Source organism: Drosophila subpulchrella, chromosome 2R (genome assembly GCF_014743375.2).
Source record: "Drosophila subpulchrella strain 33 F10 #4 breed RU33 chromosome 2R, RU_Dsub_v1.1 Primary Assembly, whole genome shotgun sequence".
NCBI classification, from domain to species: Eukaryota; Metazoa; Arthropoda; class Insecta; order Diptera; family Drosophilidae; genus Drosophila; species Drosophila subpulchrella.
Window position 1 is genome coordinate 5155414 of NC_050611.1, and position 21969 is coordinate 5177382.

General features: G+C 40.1%; 4 protein-coding genes across 7 annotated transcripts; 2 read left to right on the forward strand and 2 right to left on the reverse strand.

Moving 5' to 3' along the window:
- Positions 1 to 187: 187 nt before the first annotated feature.
- On the reverse strand, positions 188 to 21958 carry LOC119551636 (ribonuclease P protein subunit p25-like protein). 3 transcript variants are annotated; one of them, XM_037861064.1, is made up of 5 exons: positions 16257 to 16340; positions 990 to 1118; positions 751 to 932; positions 582 to 698; positions 188 to 523 (listed from the first exon to the last, which is right to left on the reverse strand). In XM_037861064.1, the coding sequence occupies exons 1-5, from the start codon at positions 16257 to 16259 to the stop codon at positions 322 to 324; spliced, it is 633 nt and encodes a 210-aa protein (XP_037716992.1). In that variant the 5' UTR covers positions 16260 to 16340; the 3' UTR covers positions 188 to 321. The 3 variants fall into 3 exon arrangements, with proteins under 3 accessions (XP_037716992.1, XP_037716994.1, XP_037716993.1); XM_037861066.1 differs by lacking the exon at positions 16257 to 16340 and adding an exon at positions 1185 to 1418; XM_037861065.1 differs by lacking the exon at positions 16257 to 16340 and adding an exon at positions 21852 to 21958 and having other exon boundaries at positions 189 to 523.
- On the forward strand, positions 3199 to 10377 carry LOC119551630 (tyrosine decarboxylase). The gene is made up of 8 exons (XM_037861054.1): positions 3199 to 3292; positions 4788 to 4979; positions 5042 to 5349; positions 7020 to 7454; positions 7505 to 7719; positions 8084 to 8210; positions 9253 to 9761; positions 9973 to 10377. Exons 2-8 carry the CDS (start codon positions 4850 to 4852, stop codon positions 10160 to 10162), a joined length of 1914 nt encoding a protein of 637 aa, XP_037716982.1. The 5' UTR covers positions 3199 to 3292; positions 4788 to 4849; the 3' UTR covers positions 10163 to 10377.
- LOC119551632 lies at positions 10615 to 12107 on the reverse strand. 2 transcript variants are annotated; one of them, XM_037861057.1, is made up of 3 exons: positions 12029 to 12107; positions 11235 to 11965; positions 10942 to 11164 (listed from the first exon to the last, which is right to left on the reverse strand). In XM_037861057.1, exons 1-3 carry the CDS (start codon positions 12058 to 12060, stop codon positions 11085 to 11087), a joined length of 843 nt encoding a protein of 280 aa, XP_037716985.1. In that variant the 5' UTR covers positions 12061 to 12107; the 3' UTR covers positions 10942 to 11084. The 2 variants fall into 2 exon arrangements, with proteins under 2 accessions (XP_037716984.1, XP_037716985.1); XM_037861056.1 differs by having other exon boundaries at positions 10615 to 11965.
- On the forward strand, positions 16585 to 20545 carry LOC119551631 (aromatic-L-amino-acid decarboxylase). The gene is made up of 3 exons (XM_037861055.1): positions 16585 to 16928; positions 17922 to 19026; positions 19717 to 20545. The coding sequence occupies exons 1-3, from the start codon at positions 16799 to 16801 to the stop codon at positions 20249 to 20251; spliced, it is 1770 nt and encodes a 589-aa protein (XP_037716983.1). The 5' UTR covers positions 16585 to 16798; the 3' UTR covers positions 20252 to 20545.
- Positions 21959 to 21969: the final 11 nt, after the last annotated feature.

The following is a 21969-nucleotide window of genomic DNA, read 5'->3' on the forward strand; positions in this document are numbered from 1 at the left end:
GGCCGGGAATCCCAATACTCATACACATGTATGTAAGTAAAAGATTCTTTTTTTAATACTTTCTGCTAGAAAAAAAGATATTTAATAATGAATATGTTATAAAAATGTCTGTACCCAAAGAGCATTTACTGTAAATTTGAGAACTGTATCTGTAAAAAAGAATTATACAAAGCCCATGCTTATCTTTGGAGAGCTAATCTTTCATTGCCCTCAATTGCTTTAATGCCATAATGCTTTTGTGATAAACTAGACTTTATTTGTATATCCTTACAAAGGGCAAATAAAGGAATTTTCACAATAGTTATAGTTGTACGGCTTATCTCAACCTTGACTCTGACTGGTTGGTTGGTTGTCTTCTGCAGAAGGTTTTCCGTGTTGTTGGGATGGTTTATTGCGTCCGGATCTGTGGCGTTTGTTTGGCCGACCGCCGGCACCTTGGTGTTGTGGTTGTTGGCGGTGTTGGGGTTGCGGATTAGCCCCTCCGCCTTCCCAGAAATCGGTGGATGTGTTTGGCTTCTGTAAACTATATAAGAAATATTAGATTACGATGATAACGCCTCTTGAATCTCCCTTTAGCTTACCCCTCTATACTGTCCGGCAGCTCGTCTAGGCTCATGAGGATGTGCAAAGCGGGTATTTGGCGGTTAACGATGATCTCCTCGAGACCCTCCATCTGCGGCTTCCAGTGCTCCTCCACGCTTAAATGGTTTATAATAATAATAACAGCTTCGTTGCTTAAGAGCTTCTCACCTGGTGTAGGCCATGCGAGTCACTTGGTAGACAGGATGGCTCCGCTTGAGCACCTCTGCACAGGATATGGTCTTAATCACTCCCCCACCGGATCCACTCCACACTACGCATCTGTGTTCACCTTTGTTGAGCGATGCCTGAGCAAACTCAATCACATTGCTCACTTTAGTACCGCCTTTTACCTTCAATTAGAAAACTGTTTTGGGAAGGGGTTCCTAGGAAAAGCTTCCAATACTCACATGCATCCAAAGAAAATCCTTTTGCGTCTTTGGCATGCAGTCCTCGAAGGGCAAATCGGTTTTACTCAGCTCCTTTTCCACGTTCTCGGCCTTGCGGTAGTGCATCATTTTGAGGCCGTCCAACGAAATCTGAAAATAAATAGATTGTTTTACTCTATCAGAAATATAATCATGGCAGAGCCCTTTAGCAATAACCTTGAACCTATAATGGAGGAGGTCCGGAATCTCAAGAACCAACTTAACAACCAACCACTCGTCGTAAACTGTCCGGAGCAGCTATTGCCAGGGCGCAGTCCGTGCAAATTGAATAATTGCTTGGTTTATGAGCCGAGAGAGCCGGGGCAAAACGGAGGAAGACAAGCTGCAAATGGTGTAAGCAGCTAGGTCTTCAGGCCAGCGGTGTTACCTACACTTTTCAGAGCGTGGTTTATTGTTCTATACTTCAATATGTAAGTAATAAAGGAATTCATAGGTGAAATAATGAGAAAACTGTTATTATATCATTTTTATAAAAGATCAGAAACCAATCCCCTTTTTTAAACGATTGCTGTTAATCTAGATCGTGAAATTAATACTTTTAATACATAAAATTCCGGACAAGAAATTTAATCAAATGTTAATAAGATATACATATGCACATTCCTTTTTCAAAAGGAATTCAAATGAACAGGGGAATATAATTAAGCTAGTAAATCTAGTTTTTATGTTTGCTATTAATCCAGATTTTTAAATATTTATTCGTTAAATTTTAACTTTTTATATACAATTCCGGGTTAGAAATATAATCAAATGTGAATAAGTTATACCTATATTCCTTTTTTAAAAGCGTTCTTTATTACATTAACTTAAAATAATAATCAAATATAAATAATAATATAATCAAGATAATAAAGGTAATTCATTTTTCAAAAGCGTTCTTTACGTTAAAAAATGAAAATACGTTTATAGCTAAAACCAGTAAATCAGTAAACGATCTCCGTTCAACTAAAATTGGTTCCCTAAGAAGTAAGGCAAACCCTCTGCCCAAACCATGACAGTCTTTGCTGTGACTTAATGCATTTTGAAGAGGAGTTCAAGTAAAAGTCAATAAAAAACCATTTCTACAGCAATTAAATGAGCGCGGATGCAGAGCGTTTTCGCAGCGTTTTCCCATTAAATAGAACCCTGCTGGTGTCGGCCACTAGAGAACGGCAGAACGTAGGGATGGGGGTCAAGGGAAAGGAGGTCACCGGGGGATGATAACCGCAGAAGCATGATGCCACTTGTTGAAGCGGAGGCCGAACAACATTTTAGGGCCCCGGGGTGGGTAGCTGCAGCTGAATTCGACAGCAGCAATGAAAGTTTATTAATGAACTTTCATCCAACAACACAAAAAACGAATGGGGAATCAGATGATTGTGTGGGCTGACGATGATGATGGCAAGTACATGGAGCCACGTGTCCCAGACAATTCTATGGCCCAGTGCAGCCGGAACGAAAGGAGCCCGAGTTGAAAAAGGAAAACGGGATGGAATGTTTCCGAGAGGAATGCGTTGAAATTCCTTCTATTTCTGCTTCTGCCCGGGCTGCTCGTCGTCGTCGTCGTCACTTCCCCATCGTCATAATCATTTGGCATCGCCACCATTCCTATCAAGTACGCTCGGAACAATAATTCAATTTGGTGCGGAAGTTATTAATAAAACGGTTCGCACCCCGGACAAGGACGAGTGGTAGGTCCTGTCAATGTAATTTGCTGTGTGTTTATGACAACACGTACTTTGCAGTAACTCATCCATGCCCGAATTGAGTTTTATTTTAATGGGAAAATTAGGTTTGCTAAGTATTTAACAGTTGAAAACTCAATTTACAGTGCGTATACGCAATATCAAGCATACGCAGCGGTGCAACCTCACATGGGCTATGCTGGATGCTTAATTTTTCACTCTCCCTTCTTCTTTTTTGCATATCTTCACGCACAACGAGGGGCGTTCGGTGGCCACCCACTCCTCCTCTGCCTTTTTGCCATGAATGAAGCGTCGCAAAAATTCCATTTATTTGCCATTTCAATCGCACCAACCACCGAGCACAAACCACCACATCCACCACCACCATCCTCTTCCACATCCCGGCTCCAGCCCACTGAAGTATGCATTCATTAGACATGCCAAGGCAGCCGAAGGAGCAGGCCCAGCAGACCCGCAACCGAGCTTAGCTCTTGGCCACACCGCAGAGCAAGGATCAGTTTGGTTTCGCAAGTCGTGGCCAACGGTTCGTCGTCTCGGACTCGGAATAAAAGTCACCCGCCGGAGTTTGCTCAGCCTCAAGTAAGTGCCATGGATCCGGTAATAACCCATCGACAATTAGTGAACTACCCGTGAATTGTATACTTTACATGGCCGTAAAACATGTCTAAGGAACCGCAGTTTAATTACAAACAAAAATTCTGTTTATGCCAACTACCTGCGTTTAAATCGAGCCAAATTGAGGAACAACACAATTTTCGAACAACGCACAACCTCGACAAAATAAATTTCAAATAGCCCCCAATATAAATACACCAAGTTTATTATAAAATTTAATCGGCGGTTTTAGGAAAAACCACGAATAAAACTCCAAACATGTCGGGGATTTATTAGTTCGCATAAATAACAAAAAAATAAAATACGGAACGGATACCTCTTTTTGTTACGATAACTTATGGATTGTTAAACAATTCAAACAATACCAAAAACTACATTAAAATTCAATAAAAATTATTTTTGAATTTTCAACATTCTTTTAGTTTTTAAAATTTAATACTTTATATTTTTAGACATTATCATACCGTTTTCTACGAAAAATGAAGTACAAATTGAGTTAATCTCTCTTAATTTAATACTTTAGAAAAGTTGTGCCAAAATAAACTTTTTAAATTTGTAAGCCCACAATGCACAAAATAAGTTGTTAAATTTCTTACCAAATAAATACATTTGAATAGGATTTATACCTAAAAATTATTTAACAGTAAACGGCGGATTTTTAGTGAAGTCCTTTATTTTAAAACTGACATTTTCTTACTCTAAAAAAGTCTGCAAAAGTTAAAATGCTGAAATAGCCGAGTTACAAAATTTTATAAATTCTATTTGGTTAGTGGAATGCTTAATACGGTTTCGTAAAAATTGATATCAGAAATTTTTTAAAACAATTTTCGTCGTCCCGTCATTTTACGACGGTCTAAGTTGTTTTTTAATAAGCATATATACAAAAAATTGTGGCTCAAACTGGCATTAAATAATAACTATCAAAAAGTTATCGCATTGAAATATTAGTACGGAAAGGCTACAAAATGTTAGCTTTTGACAACATTTAATTCGGTATTAATTTGCGCCTTTTCTACTTTAACTATGCCCGAATGTCTAAAAAAAAAAAACTAAAAGATGATTCAATATTCAAAATGTGTATCGTTAGTTTAGGGCCAAAAGAAGACAAGAACTGAAAAAACTTCAAAACTCGAGAAGCAAACACTTTGAATATGTTTCAAACTATTTGTTTGGCCATTACAATATAGGTACCTATTTTTTGCTAAAGACGTACGCAAGTATTTTTTTCACTCAACAAGTATTAAGAAAATTCAGACTTCCCAAATGAAAACTTTATTATTTATTTTTAATATTAAATTAAATAAAAACCCTTTGAACTCCTTCAAGAAATTATGTTTTTAATAACTTTTCAAATACAAAACTAATCGAATTTGTTTCGTTCAATTAAGAATACAAACATGTTTACGCCTACTTAGCTGATTCATTCAAAAATTTTTCAACTTTTAACACAAAATCGCAGCGTGGGGGTAAACGAAAAAATTTAAAAGCAAGCAGGAAAGTGATTTGGAGAACCGACCAAAGATGGATAGCACCGAATTTCGAAAACGTGGCATGGAAATGGTAGAGTACATCTGCAATTATCTGGAGACGCTGAACGAGCGCCGAGTCACGCCCAGCGTGGAACCGGGCTATCTACGGCATCTGTTGCCAAGTAAGGCGAAATCTTCCCAAAATTAAAATGACCTTGCCTCACCACCACCCCCACTTGAACAGCCGAGGCGCCACAGGAGCCGGAGGACTGGGACCAGATCATGAGCGACGTGGAGGACAAGATCATGCCCGGCGTGACGCACTGGCAGCATCCGCGCTTCCACGCCTACTTCCCGGCGGGCAACTCGTTTCCCTCGATCCTGGGCGACATGCTGGGCGACGGCATCGGGTGCATCGGCTTCTCCTGGGCGGCCAGTCCCGCCTGCACCGAGCTGGAGACGATCGTGCTCGACTGGCTGGGCAAGGCCATCGGACTGCCGGATCACTTTCTGGCCCTCAAGGAGGGAAGCACCGGTGGAGGAGTCATTCAGGTACATTGAACACCTGTAATTCAGTACTCCATGTTGCAAAAGAAACCTCAAACCACATTTTAAAGCATTTTTTTTCAAAATGTTCCCATTTCCTTACTTTATAATTAGGAAGACAATGCAAACTTAGCCCACCCATGGTTTCTCAATTTCCGAAAACATCACATCACAATTTTTTCGTTTTCAATGGCAAATGAATAATATCAATATTCACAATTGTAATGCAGTACTCCCCGTTGCAAAACAAACCTTAAAGCACTTTTTTTTCTGAAAATGATCCCTTTCCCCTAATTTATAAATAGGTATACATTGCAAATCTATCCCACCCATAGTGTCTCCATTTCCGGAGTCTTGACATCACAAGTTTCTTGCATTTTTAATGGCAAATTAATAATATCTGTATTCCGGCGTTTCCTTCTACCTGTTACAAGAAAGCTACCCCAAATACCATTCCAACTATACAAGTAATTAATAACCTTTTATAATGTTACGCAAATTTAGTCAAACATTTTCAATGTTTACTACGCACAACAAAAAGTTATGGGTAAAATTTTCCAATAGGGATAGTAGAGTAACTATAAAAAAAAGTAAACAACTATTCACAATTGTAATTTTGTAATCCCCGTTGCAAAACAAACCTCTAGCCATAGGCATATTTATCCAAACCTTTTCTATGTTAACTACACAGAGAAAACTAGCAAAGTTTTAGGTACAAGAACAGGGCTGAAACGTTTTAAACAGTAAAATGTTTTATACACATTTTTTTACTCATGCTATCTAAAATGCTTTATGTTACTTTTTAAAATGTTTTAACCCTATATTGACACCTAAAACGTCGAATAATTTTCTCTGTATACACACAAAAAGTTATGGATAAAATGCACTAATGAGGGTAGTTATGTAACTATAAAAAAGGTTTACAACTATTCACAATTGTAATGCAGCACTCCCCGTCGCAAGACAAACCTCAAACCTTATTTTGAAGCACTTTTTTTTTAAGTGATCCCATTCCCTTCATTTATAATTAGGTAGACAATGCAAACCTATCCCACCCATAGTGTAACTTTCAATGGCAATTTAATAGTATCTATATTACTGAGTTTCCTTCTACCCGTTACAAGAAAGCTCCCCCTAAAATACCATTGCAACCATACAATTAATTATAACTTTAATAATGTTAGGCAAATTTATCCAAACCTTTTCTATGTTAACTACACACAAAAAGATGTGGGTAAAATTTACTAATGAGGATAGTTGTGTAACTATACAAAAAGGCTTACAACTATTCACAATTGTGATTTTTGTATTTTGTTGTTGCTTTGGTTACTATTTAATAGTAATTGTGATTTTCGTTTTTTTGTGAGTAACTATTTGATTGGTCACATTGACAATTCGATGGGATGGGCCCCTTTAACTATTATATTGATCCATTTGACCCAACTTGATTTGAGTCTGAGGGATTTGATTTAAAATTACAAAATATCATGTTCGGATTCATCTTCCATAACATAAATTGAACTTGTTCTACCGTGTATTATGTGAGCTCTCGTTACAAAACGTTATTATGATCAGATTTCTCTCCTAACTTACATAATAAGATATAAGCCGATGATGTGTTTCGAATTTGAACTTGTTCTACCGTGTCTTATGTGATCTCTCTTTTGGATCTCCAGACTTCCGCCTCGGAGTGCGTGCTGGTCACGATGCTGGCTGCCCGGGCGCAGGCCCTGAAGCGGCTCAAGGCCCAGCATCCGTTCGTGGAGGAGGGCCACCTGCTGTCCAAGCTGATGGCCTACTGCTCCAAGGAGGCGCACAGCTGCGTGGAGAAGGCGGCGATGATCTGCTTCGTGAAGCTGCGCATTCTGGAGCCCGACGAGGACGCCAGTCTGCGTGGCCAGACAATCTACGAGGCCATGGAGGAGGATGAGCTGCAGGGACTGATGCCGTTCTTCGTCTCCACCACGCTGGGCACCACGGGCTCCTGTGCGTTCGACAATCTGCCGGAGATTGGCAAGCAGCTGCAGCGCTTCCCGGGCGTCTGGCTGCATGTGGATGCCGCCTATGCGGGCAACAGCTTCATCTGTCCCGAGCTGAAGCCCCTCCTGAAGGTGAGTGGGTTACCCAGAGCACACACAATGTGATACAATCCCATTCGCAGGGCATAGAATATGCCGACTCATTCAACACGAATCCCAACAAATGGCTGCTGACCAACTTCGACTGCTCGACGCTGTGGGTGCGGGACCGCATCCGTCTGACATCAGCCCTGGTGGTGGATCCGCTGTACCTGAAGCACGGCTACTCGGATGCGGCCATCGACTATCGTCATTGGGGAGTTCCACTCAGTCGGCGTTTTCGTTCGCTGAAGCTGTGGTATGTAGCATGTGCCATTTGGGGTCCAAAAAAGCCCTCGACAGCCAAGTGCGAAGGGGTTTTGGAGTATGGGTATGGGTATAGATGGGTCTGTTGACCATTGTCGAAAAGTGAATTGTTTTTGGATTGACCTGGAGTGGCGTTAAGTATGTTTACTTGTTTAGCTCAAGTGTGCCCTCGCCGTATTTGCTTGCGATTTAGTTGTAAATACATGTGTGCCGAATCTATACCCCAAAATATGACATGGTCAAACATCAACGTTTAATGCTAATTTCCCATCCCAAAAATCACCAACAATTGGCACTCAAGAGCCCTGAATATTATGTATTCTGAGTGTATGCCTGAGCAAAGATCATATTTTCAGGTTCGTTCTGCGCTCTTATGGGATTTCCGGGCTACAGCACTACATACGTCACCATATCAAACTGGCCAAGCGATTCGAAGAGCTTGTGCTCAAAGATAAACGCTTCGAGATCTGTAATCAAGTCAAGGTGAGTTACATTTCGTTTCCTTTCTTTTTCCTTTGATTATTTCGAACGATTCGATTTCTACCACTAATTAATCATGCTTAGGGTTCAAAGCTCTTTTGTGAAATGTGTGGGATTTTCATTGAGGCAACTTGTGGGTGTGTGGGTCCATTATGCGGACCGTTCCAAGGGCCGCAGCTATAATTGGTAAATTGATTGGCGAGTAACGCAAACATCGGTGCCTAACTCTGTCGAAGACGTGAACTTGTTCACACCCGCCTGGCAATTCAAGCAAACGTGCGCAACTACACGCCAAATTCCGGAAAGAAACTGCCGCAAAAAATTGATTTCTTTTTCGCTTCGATTTGGTTTGGCCATAGAAGTGTTTTGGCATAATTGCCATAGAAAATCACTGAGAGACAGGCACAAGTGATTCATCGAGTCAGCGAATGACATATGTTTCCTACCCATTGAACGTAAGCGTGCCCAACTCAATAGAGTGATCGATTTGGTAGCGGATCTATAATTAATTTTTTATTTCTTATTACATGACTTATGAATCAATTAATAACATCCAAACATTTTAGGTTATTAGGTTCTGTGTTCTCTATACATAAAGAGTATTAATAATAATTTAAGGTCTAAGAAAGTTTATAATTGAAAATTATACTTTTATTGGTGATCTTTGAATGATATGTTAGTAATATCAAAGTGATAGTTTCTTAAAGAAAGAATTTTACGGGGATCCTTTTGCCTTGAAACATTTTAATTTGAATACTACAGATTACTAAGTAATAAGTAAGGGATAGTTAAAAAAAAATTAAAGGGATCTATTTGTCTGGATACATTTTAATTTGAATACTACGGATCACGGGAATTTATAGAGAAATAAAGAAATTAACCAATGTGCTTACGATATCTTTGCTTCAAATCTAATAAAGTTATTAAAGGACAATGATCAATTGTTTTATAACTTTTTTTTTTAGAAAATATTCTGCTTAGTTTTGTTTAAATCCTAAATTATTTGTGAAACCAAATATAAAACCATAAATTTGTATTTTTACAGCTGGGTCTGGTCTGCTTCCGGCTAAAGGGAACCGACAAGCTGAACGAGAAGCTGCTGAGCATAATCAACGAGTCTGGAAAACTGCACATGGTTCCGGCCAGCGTGGGGGATCGCTACATCATCCGCTTTTGCGCCGTGGCCCAGAATGCCACTGCCGAGGACATCGATTACGCCTGGGACATCATCGTGGACTTCGCCAACGAGCTACTGGAGAAGGAGCAGCACGACGAGCTCTCCGAGATCATGAACCGCAAGAAGCAGGACACTCTGGCCCAGAAGCGCTCCTTCTTCGTGCGCATGGTCAGCGATCCGAAGATCTACAACCCGGCCATTAACAAGGCCGGCACACCCAAACTCTCCATGGAGCTGCCCTCGCCAGTGGTCAGCCGCGGCAGTGCCCCCATCATCCGAACCCAGAGCTCGGTGGACCACAACTCGTGGATATCCTGGCCGCTGGCCTTCCTCTTCAACAGCAACAACGAGGAGAAGGGCAGTAATGTCTCTTTGCGGTGAGTACTGTTTAAAATTTCCCACACATCAGAACATTTATGAATTGGAAGATATTTAAAATTATTGGTATAGTAATAATAAAAATTCGACCAAAAACAAAATTGACAACGTATTAGATCTTTTTAAACACACAGACAGACACCATGACCAAGAACACAATTATTCTAGGACTAACTTGTATCATCAAAAAACCCTATCTCTTGTTTGCAGCTTTCGGCATCTGGACACTAATGTTCGGACCTCGTCCTCTCGACGAAATTCCGGAGCCGGCTCCTCTCCTTCCCCGGAAAACGAGTTGGACCACGTAAACTTGCAGCAGCAGCCACTGGAGCAGCGGTCCCCACGAAAATCGCCCATGGTTGTTCGCAAGGCATCGGCCTCCCGGGAAAATCTCAACTAATAATATCCACGCAGTTTAATGAAACACGCATATAATACAGTATTAGCGCTTTCTTAAGACAGGCGCCTAGTTGAATTCTAGACCAATCTACAATGCGGTGGGAAACCAAAGTAAGGATCTCTTCCCTATAATACTTATTCTCTAAGTTTCGTGGTGGCAATATCAAACGAGTAACTTTCTTGTTTATGAAATGCAATAAATATTATTTCAAAATATTACGATATATTTTTGTTTTTTCGGGGTAACAAAAATCTTAATTAAGGGAAAAATTTACTTTTAAGAATGAAATAGTAAGAAGTGTTGTAAGTAAGCACTTAAAGCAAAAGCATTGTAAGCTGACGTATGTATTGTATGTATTTTTGGTCATTGCTCCCGAAAACATTGCTATATATATATTCCGTAAAAAGAACATCAAACAAAATATTTTCTTCACACGCAGTCATGCGAAATCATATATTGACTTCTAATATCCATATACTTGTCGAATCAATATTTGGGGTCAACATAAAAAAAGGGGCATGTGTACTGAGAAATGGTAAACAGAAATATCCTGTGATTTCTTTGCGTTCTCACCCAAGGTAAACAAGCGGAATCCAAATCATCATGCTGATGCCATTGATATGACGTAGGATCATTGTTGATCATCAAGAAATGGGAAATGGCTATAATTACTGTGCATGGCACGGATTCCAAATGGATTATGACTCATTGAACGGAGATCATATATTTCGAATCATTTTGAGATAATTAATGTGATCGTTATGGAGTGGGTTGTGTGATTCTAGGAAGACGGTTCATCCCTTTTTTGGCTGGGTCTCCTTCAAGTCAAGGTTTTGCCCGAACACTCTAACCAACTGATTCAAGTAGGCCTCCTTTTCAGCCCTTGAGTAATGGTCGAGTCGCCCTTTTTTCATGTCCCAATTCAAATACCTGGGCGCCGCCAATTCCGATTCCAAGATAGGTGCCGCCGCGTCATCTTTGCTTTTCTGGGCCTCTTCTCGACTAGATTTGGACAGATCAATGGCGGGTTTATCAATTAGATTGTGCAGAATGCTGTGCGCTCTATACGTACTCAAACTAATTGGCATTGTATTCAACAGCTGTTCTTCTCTGGAACCCAATTGCACATTAGAAGATTTGTGGTTGACTCCTGGAGCGAATTTTTCTAAATGCGAATTGGAGCGGTGCTTAGAGTGTGGACTCGTCTTCTCAATCATTCGCTGATATACTTCATCGTAGCTTTGCGCAGACTTCACAGGATCCTTGGTTCTTGGAAATAGTTTGATCTGCCTAAGATATCCTGGCAGATCCTGACTGGCGGCTCCTTCTTGTAACTGTTCCAAGCGTCGCTTCATTGACAGCAGTTGTAGCTCCTGGTCGTTCGCCTTGGAATCGGACTTTGCCTTGCTATCTAAGACTTTCAACTGCTCCAGGCTTGAAAGCATAGATCTCGTGGATGCTAAAGAACCCCTGTGATTTCTTTGGGCTTTTTTTGGCCGCTTTATTTCCCGCATTTCTCTCGGTTTTACAATGATGTCTTTGCAATTGGTTTGATCCCTTTTGGCCCTCTCCATTCGCTGCATCAAAGCATCTAAGTTGGGTTTGATTTTCGACGTATCCTCGTAGTTTTTAGGTAGGAAACCTCGTTCTCTAAGCAAGATAACGGGCGACTCCCAGTTCTTTATTAAGTTTTGCACGACCTCATTATAAGCTCGAAGTGGGTCATCTGCAGGTTTTGCCTTTTGACTTGACTTTGCACTGGCCTTCAGAGCTAAATCAACAATGATGAAAACATAAAAATACCTGGACCATTGCGATGGATTAGTGTTGTTCAAGGAACGTTCACAATTTACAAAGACAATTTACCATAGAAAAATTCGCATGTCAACTAAGAACATTTTATGAACTTATAATAAAATATAGGTAATGTAGTTTCAGATGAAATATAGGGATAGGCTATAGAGACTTTATAAAAGGAACTGCTTGACAAAACAGTTTCCTTTTGCAGATCCTGATATATTTCTTTTCTCGCCCATACAAAGCAAGAAACCTTAAGCTAAAGCCCTCCACTCAACATTTTAAAATTCGAACTAAAAAACCGGATTAAAGCTCGCCTATAAACCCAATTATATGCTTCTGGCGCCAATAAAAATCAAAGCATCATTAGACACAATCTTTGACACCTCACATAAAATAAATTAAAAATGTGCCGAGCCCAAAAAAAATTAGCATGCCTAGCCGCACCAGAATGGTTGAAATGCCTAAGCTATGATTTGGCAATACCCAAAATAAACGAAATTACCAAAATAAACCAAAATAGAAGAGCAATTTCCGTCAGCTGTTGTCAAGCGCGAGCACCATCAAAATCAAAAAATATTATATGCAAATTTAAAAAATCTACAGTCAGCGCTCGTTCAGTCGAAGGTTCACAAATTCAATCTTTCATAAACTAAACAGCACCCAATTTTACCACCACATCTGTAATATAAGAGTTGAACTCGGTCCCTAAAATTAATTCCACTGAATTTTTACAAATCTATTAATGTGAAATAATATATAGAACTTAATTGTTTTTTAAAATGTACCAACTATCCAGCTTCTTTCGATTGCGATCGGTATAATAATCGGTATAATCGGTATTTTTTGAGGTTAGTTTTGAAAGTTAATTTTTCTTTAAACAAGAAAATATTTTCTACGTACACTTTTTTAAAAGGTTTAATATTTAATTTATATTCCACCATATATATATCCTTAAAATGAAGTAAGAAGGATGGATGAATAGAAAAGTAAACTAATTATTACTTCGTAACGAAACGAACGATCCTAAATACATCCAAGATCTTTTTCGGAATACTCCGAAAATCATCTTAGAGATATTCGACTGTATCGAGACATCATGGGAATTTTATTCAGTGTTTGGCAGTGCCAACTGCCATAATTAATGGGTAGACAACAAAAGCGATAGCCGCGCTCCAAACTCGCATCTCCGATCTCACGTACGTAGTCCAAGTTTAACCAGAAGGCGGATGGATGTGGATTCGGTGGATGATGGCAACGGCCGTCAAGCATTTTGAAGTGTGACCGCGTAAACTGAATATGATTTTATATTTAGACGCACGACGTCATCTGCGGTGGCTGGCACTGTGAATGAAAGTTCGGGCGAAGCTCAGATCAGGCCCAGTAAGAGGAGCAGCCAAATACGTCAAGTCACGGTGTTCAGGCGATCTCTGTCTCGCAATCTCCGAATCTCCGAATCTCTTGCAGCGGACTCTGCTCCCACTGAAAACCTCTTCAAGGCGGCGACGCGTGCGCCGAATGAGTCAGCCATGTGTGCCAAGTTAGGATTTGCCTTCTACGGTGGTCTAAATGGGTTTATTTCCTAACAGAACTACGCAACATATTAGCTTCAGGGATTCTTTTCATAATTAGGTCTTCAAGTTTTACAATTCGGAAATGGTTCAACGTGTTCTATCCACTTGAAGTTAAGTTCTTCTTAATTATGAATGGTTTTAATGGGGTTTGCCGAAGATATTTGTAGGGCTTTAAATTGATTTATAAGAACAAGTCTCGGAATAAATCCAACGGACTACAAAATTCAAAAATATTGTTTAAGAAAATAAATAAAAACCAAAAGGTTAATAAGGTCCTGGTAAATCGCTATTGAATACTTAATAGCTAACATACAACATGGTTTAAATTTAAATATTATAGAACTAATAAAAATAAATAACAGTTTTATTACAACTATGTTTAAATAAAAAGAAATTAGGAAAACTCAGTGTACTTAAAAACAACTCATTTCAAAATGTTTAATCACTTATAAGAACAACTTTCGGAATAAATCCAACAAACCAATTAGGGATTTTAAGAGATCAAAAATACAATCCGACTTACTATTGCAAATAATCCTAAATTTTTAACTATTGTCAAGAAGAACCACTGTTAAGTGAAGGATTTGCAAGAAATATAATGCGGTCCGTGTACTTTGAAATATAATGAATTGGGAAGTAAGCACAGCTAATGGTAGATCATTACAGGGCAGAGTTAGATAAGCTCTCGCCGACAATTAGCACCCAGCCAAATTAAGGGGGGCCTCCAACTGACTCTCACAACAAACCCATTCATTCATTTGTACGTGCTGGCCCAGGCCCACCCACACCTATTATCTCCCAAGATCCGTCGCCCCGCAACCTGAACAAATCGTTGAAATTCATTTGGCAACGTTTGTTTATTTTGATCTTCGTGTTTTTGTATTTCACCTAGCAGGAGATTCCATGAAACAATCGGCGTTCTTCACAGCTACGTCATAAGTGAGGCCTGTTGGCAGGGATTGGTCATTCGTACATCCCAATTTCCGTTAACGGATTTGGTCAATGTTTGGACAATTGTTTGCCACTTTTTTCCGAGTACTGGGAGTGATTCCCCACTTTCAGCCACGGAAAGTTTCAGTATTTCATGAAAATATTAGAGGGAACAAGTTTGCTCTCTTCTTTAATCAACTCTTTGCACATTCTACACACGTGCCGGATTTGCAAGAAGTCGGTAGATTTCAAAAAACCCAAAAGTTCCCCAAAAAACGAGACAAAAAAGTAATTTGGGTTAGCCTAACAGACAGCAGCAGAACACGTTTGAAACTAATTTAAAAATCATAAAAATGAACTGTCGAATCGCTAAGAAACATTTATTGAGGTAGGAAAAAGTAGAGGTATCGGTAAGTTCGAGGTGGAATTAACAAATGAAAGCTTGCCCCCAAGAAATTAACAATTAGTAAGATGGGCTTATATTATAAGAAATATTAAATACAAAAAAAAATTGGTTTTATTTTCAAAGTACTGTACTGTAGTGGAGTGTAGGGTAAGGTGACGAACTTTGCAAATCTTACTTTTTACGTCACGTTAAAAAATCCAAATAAACGTAGCCGATTTCTCTTATCGTGTCGACAATGTATTTACAGTAATGTTCATAAGAAGTCGCATAATTTGTTCGTGAGTTATTATACCTGTTATTCGTAGATTAAAAGGGTATATTAGACTTGTCGGAAAGTATGCAACAGGTAGAAGGAAGCACTTCCGACCCTATAAATAATATACATTATTGATCAGGATCACTAGTCGGGTCGACCTACCCATGTCCATCTATCCGTGTAATCGCTGACAGTTCGGAAATTATAAGAGCTAGAATGTTAATATAAAGCATGCAGATTCTGGGGCTTCCTGCGCAGCGCAAGTTTGTTTCATCGTAATCCCACACCTCCCTAACGTCCACAAACGCCCATAAACGCCCTAGTGTCTATACTAGAGACTCTTTAGGAATAAAGGATTTGCTGCATCTATATAACCATCTCTCTCGCACTCTCTTTAGCTGAGTAACGGGTATCTGATAGTCGAAACCATTGACTATATCGTTTTCTCTTATTTTTAACTAAAACGATGGAGTACAATTGGCAGGGACTGGCCAGACTGAAGATGTGTTGAAAACAAAAAATGGTAAAATATGTACAAGTATTAATAAGATCTTTATCAACCGTTCTTGGTACTTTGTTTTTTTTATGATTCGCCTTATGAAGGTGGCACCATCATATTTTTAACAGTAGCTTGTAGGGTATCGTGACGAACACTTTGAAGGGTTTGGTGACTATTTTTTTGATAAGAATTTCAATTGTTTTTGTTGATTTTGTGAAAAGAATGATCTAATATTGCCAGAAAACTTAGTTTGCTGCAGTATTATGTTGCTTTTATAAGTTAAATAACAATTTGAAGTAAAAAATTCAAAACCAAATTTTGTTCGGTATACTTAGTGCGTATTTATCAGTTGGATAAGGATAAGGTGACATCCTAAAACTTTTGTAAGTGAACATAAAAATTGTAATACGCCAAGTGCTGTAGGATGTAACTCCGCTGGAATATTACCATTGAACTTTTACAGGAATATGCCAAATAGATATAATATTGATTTTTGGAAAATTTACATTCAAAAAACGAATAGTTCGTCACTATTCCCTACACTCTCCTACTGTAGTAAAATAATTTGACCAATTTTACATAAGAAGCAATTATTAATTAATCAATGACATGGCAAATGGCATCTAACTCACCATATAATTAAGTCAAAAACTGAAAACCCTTGCCCACCAGGGACTTTTCGCCAAGTAAGCTAGTGCTCCGTTGGACGTCGAGAGCGGAATGAGAGAAGTGGCCATAATGACCAAAGCGGGTTTCCCAGCCAAACGAAGTACGAGTCCCCGGGCCAGTAATTTGAGCGTGATCACGAGACAATCAACGTCAGTGCGAAGACCGAGCACCGAACACCTCACAGGTGTTAGAAGGGGATATAGCCGAGAAAAGAGAGGAGCCGAGAGTTCCCGATCTGGCGATCGGGCGAACGGTCTCTTGCCATATAAAAACCAATGCAGCGCAGTGGCCAAGACATTCGCGTCAAGGAAGCTGAGCTGCAACGAGCGGGCGATACGCGATAAGCGGGATTTGAAAGTGATAGAGATAAATCAGTGTGTGCCGTGCTATAGACCCTAGTATTCAAGCTCTAAAGATAAATACTGCCAAGTGCCAACGGACGAGTACAATAAAAACTCAAGCTTTGAAAAACAATTAGGCAAACGACAAGTGCAAATTGAACAAAATGAATGTGGAAGAGTTTCGCAAATACGGCAAGGAAGTGATCGATTATATATGCCAATATGGCACCAACATTGAGGAGCGTGATGTGGCGCCCACCTTGGATCCGGGTTACCTGAAAAAACTGCTACCAGGTGAGCAAAAATATAAAGACGTGTGAAATTATCAAAGACCCGGCAAAAAATCGACAAATAAATTTAAGGTATTTCGTTATTTTGTGTTATTAGGACACAGATGAATGACAATACTCATTCAAAGTATAATACTAACCAAATTAGGAAACCAAAGATAGAAATAGTTTTAAAATTCTGACATTCAAACATCAGGATTCTAAATGCCCTTCGTAAATATAGTTTTCCAAAAAATTCTGTTAGTCAGATCTATTTTCTTTGATTGTTTTTGCCGAGTTTTATTTAAAATCAGAAGGCAACATTTAATTATAGCACAAGTGATAAATTGTATACACTAATTTGTTAACTATGCCCAAACAAATTAGCAATGAATCTGAAAATTTGAAAATATTTCGCTTTGCGCAAAATAATCAAAGAAAGCCAGGGCAGAGAAACAAGCAACTCAGTGCCTCTCAAAAACTTGTTAAATCATGTTGACTAATTGTTTTGCCCGCTGCCCAAAGAGTCATGTGAATAATGTGCGAGTGTAAACTATTCGAAAATCCCCAGCCCACGGATTCGAGTGCCCCGCAACGAGGTGCGTGGGTGGGAACCTGGCATAATTGGGGCACACTCACACCACACTCGGCAGCCATCCCTCTGATCTTCGATCTCCGATCTACGATCTCCGATCTCCAAATACCACCGAGGTTGGCAGGCTGAAGAGTGGGTTTCGCTGGCGAATTTCAGGCGAATTCCGCGCTGTTGGATAAGTTAAATATTTACGCCGGAATGGACGCCGCAATCCCGAGTTCAACTAAACAAATCAATTAATTATGCATACGCAAACACACACCTTGCCTATAGACTTACTTGTTGATCTTTCTACTCACTGCCAAAAACAACAGACTCGCCATAAATATTGCCTTTGCTCTAGCCCCCCCAAAAATTTATGGGTGATAAAAGAAATATGTAAGGCCCATCCCACTAATCCGCCGACTGCCTGTTTATCTTTAGCCGACGCTCCCCAGTCGCCGGAGTCGTTCAAGGACGTGCTCGAGGACTTCGAGCAGAAGATCATGCCGGGCGTGGTGCACTGGAACCACCCCAAGTTCTTCGCCTACTTCCCATCGGGCAACTCCTTTCCCTCGGTCCTGGGTGACATGCTGAGCAGTGCCATCGGCTCCATTGGCTTCAGCTGGGCCAGCTGTCCGGCGGCCGCCGAGCTGGAGACCATCGTGATGAACTGGTATGCCAAGGCCCTTGGCCTACCCAAGGCCTTCGTTTCGGACGCGCCGGGCAGCACGGGCGGCGGTGCCCTCCAGGGATCCGCCTCCGAGTGTGTGCTCGTCTCGCTGATCACGGCACGTGCCCGGGCCATCAGTGAGCTGAAGGGCCAGACCAGCGTCCACGACAGCGTATTCCTGCCCAGCCTGATTGCCTATGCCAGCCGCGAGGCACACTCCTCCGTTGAGAAGGCCACCAAGATGGCGCTGGTGAAGCTCAGGATCATCGATGCCGATGAGCATGGACGTATGCGGGTCGACCTGCTGAGGCAGGCCATCCAGAACGATGTGAACGCCGGATTGACGCCCTTCTTTGTGGTGGCCACCGTGGGCACCACCGGCGGCTGCGCCTTCGACGACATCACAGAGATCGGCAAGGTTTGCCGCCAGGTGTCCAGCATTTGGTTGCACGTGGACGGCGCCTACGCCGGCAACTCCTTCATTCTGCCCGAGATGCGGGTCTTCTCCGCCGGACTGGAGTACGCCGACTCCTTTAACACGAATCCCAACAAGCTGCTGCTGACGAACTTCGACGCCTCCGCCCTGTGGGTGCGGGATGTCATGAACCTGAAGAGCGCGCTCAACGTGAATCCCCTGTACCTGCGCCACGAGCACCTGAGCGGAGTGGACTACCGCCACTACGGCATCCCATTGAGTCGTCGCTTCCGGGCGCTCAAGCTTTGGTTCGTCTTCCGGACATACGGCATCAGGGGCCTGCAGGAGTACATCCGCAATCACATGGCGCTAGCCAAGAAGTTCGAGATGCTGGTGCGCAAGGATGAGCGATTTGAGGTCCGGAACGATGTCCACCTTGGTCTCGTCTGCTTCAGAATGCGGTAAGTCGCAAAACTATTAATTACTACCAAATCTTTTGTCAAAAATAGATTTAAATAGTATTTCTATACCCCAAAAGTATGAATATTATTGGAATATGTCAGATATTAGCTGTAATGGGAACCGAAAATATGTTTTTTGAGACTTTTATTTTGAAGGGAATAAAACCCTTGTTTTTCCAGTTGTTTGATCATTTTGCAACAGATTGCATAGTTAAAGGTAATTCTAATATCGAAATCAAACTTTGTTTTTTTTTTAAGTTCAGACCATTTTTCTTTAAAGGCAAGGCGATTTTAATAAGTTTTATATTCTTAAAAGGTCATTCATAAAGTTTAACTTTCATACATAAAACGTTATTAGTTCTGGTTGATGTGACAAATTGTAGGTGTTGCATAAGGCACGTGCTCTTAACTAATTGTACTAATTGGCATAGATTGTACTGGAACCAAAGAATTGCGTTTTTGGGACTAGGAAATTGAAAAAATAAGTTCATGGGAATTTGGTTATCTATCAGCAATTTTGTAGGTCCCATCAATTTTAACGATTTATGGACGTGTTACTCCAGAGATCTAGACTTGAGACTATATCTGAGACAGATTTAAGGCTTGGCCTAAGTATAACAAGATCTTGGGTTGGCTGAGAATTTGTATGTATATTCTGGGATCTAATGGTTTACTCGACCCTCCTTACAGCACTGGCGACGAGCCCAATCACATGCTGCTGGCCCAGATTAACCATTCGGGCAAGATGCACATGACGCCGGCCAAGTTCAACGGCCGCTACGTCATCCGCTTCTGCGTCACCTACGAACACGCCACCGAAAAGGACATCCTGGATGCCTGGAGTCAGATAAAGTGCTTCGCGGAGGAGATATTGCGTGACCACCAGCTGGAGTCCAGCTCCGTGCCCACCACGCCGGAAGGCTCGGAGCGGACCAGCTCGGAGCCGATGGCTCCAGTGGCGGGTAAGCCACCCATTAAAAAGAAGCTGACCAGAACAAAGTCGTTGCGATTCTCCTTCACGCGTAGCATTTCGCGGGAGCAATACCAGAGTCAGAGTGAGCACCTAATGGATGGCTGTACACCCATCCTGGTCGTGGACCCAAAGACTCTGCAGGAGAATTTCCAAAAGGCCGCCGACGACAACGACAAGAACAACGGCAACACGAACGGCAATACAAAACTTAAAGATATATCCGACGTGGACACGGACGAGGCGAGTAACTGAGAGCCGAGCTGAAGGTGATTTGCGGATTTACCTCTACCTAGTATTAATTGTCGAGCTGAAATGAGGCATGTACCTAGAGTCTACCGACTAACATTGCTCCGTTTGAATTTAAGTACATCTATTTATGTATTTAGGACCTAAGTTGTTGCTGAATATTATGTAATTTAAATATTGAATCATTCGTAATTGCTAATATTTTGTACCTACCTTAAGTTACTTTCATGAAAAAAGCACTTATTTATAAACATTATCTTAGCATTTGTTATGCACATCTTATAAAATTGCAATTGAAACAATTTTGCGTGTGTTTTGTGGGCGGTTACGATAACGAATTCAGAATTTGTTTAAACAATGTCTATTCTACGGTCCATTTTCGTTTCTAGTTAACTAGAAAACGTTTGTAGATAGGACCCAGCAAAAACAACAGTTTGTTTCGATCTCAGCTGTGATCTACCTCACAAAACGAAACATAGGAAATCCTTATGTTAGTTGTATTTGTATATGTTTCCAAGCATCTACGTAGAATTAGAAACGTTATACCATTGGGAACAATCCGAGTATGGTTACAATATTATGTTTTTGAACAGTAGTCTAAATTTTAGTAGGACTCCTTAATCAAAATTTTGATAAAACACCTTTAATTAAAATGAATAGTACAGCAGCAAAATTAATAGTACAGCTTTCATTTATAAGTCACGTTTGAGCCTGAATCCTACAAATCGCACTGCTTTAAGTGTTTTGAATCATTCGAATCTTATAAACATTTCTTAACAAAAAATGTTTTGAAAACGCTTGATTCATGCAGGGTTCCAATGTAGATGTACTACAATGTACATTTAAATGTACAATTTAAAATTTAGATTAAAATTGACATAAAGACCAGAAAACAACCCATATATTTTTTCTAAAAATATATTTTTTGGTCGAATTAAAAATTATTTTTCGTCACACATTTTATAAAAAAATTTTTTGTGTATAGTGCGATTTTCAGAGCTACAAGCATATTCCTAGCCATTCGTCAATTGTCACTACTTTCATAAAACGTTCAAATATGTTTTTTTATACATATCGCTAACATACGTTAATAAAAACGATTTCTGGACTAATAACGCAAAAATTAATTTTGTGTAATATTTCATTATCCCATATTTTATACGGAGAGTTAGCTGTCTACAGAAAGACACTTGAAAAATTAAAATTTTAAGGTTTATATACATTCGCTTATCATGAAAAGCTATTTTTCGAGACATTTCCTTGTTCTAGTAAATTATTAATATGTAAGTACTATATAGTTAACAGTATTTGTCGCTGCAAGTTTCTGTGATGTTAATCAAGACGAAATATAGCAACACAATTTAAGAGAATATTTTTATTTTTATTGGAATAGGGAATGAATTTTTGATTAATTATCAATAGTGCTTCAAGATTTCCCAGTTTGTTGAGGGAAGGGGTTTACTAGCCAATAAAAAATAAACATAAACAAATCTTGGCAGTCATATTGGCAGCAAATAATATGGAGATTTGAGCAAAGAATTCACTGTTGCACTCCTGTACTGAAACGCTTTGACAATCCGAAGTTCACTATCTTGGATGTACTCACCTTTATAAATAATATTTAAATAATTTTAACAATTTGTGCACAGCAAAATAAAAACAAACACTCGGCACACGTGTGCCTATCGATATGACCGGCTTCGCAGTCTATCGATAGACCGTTG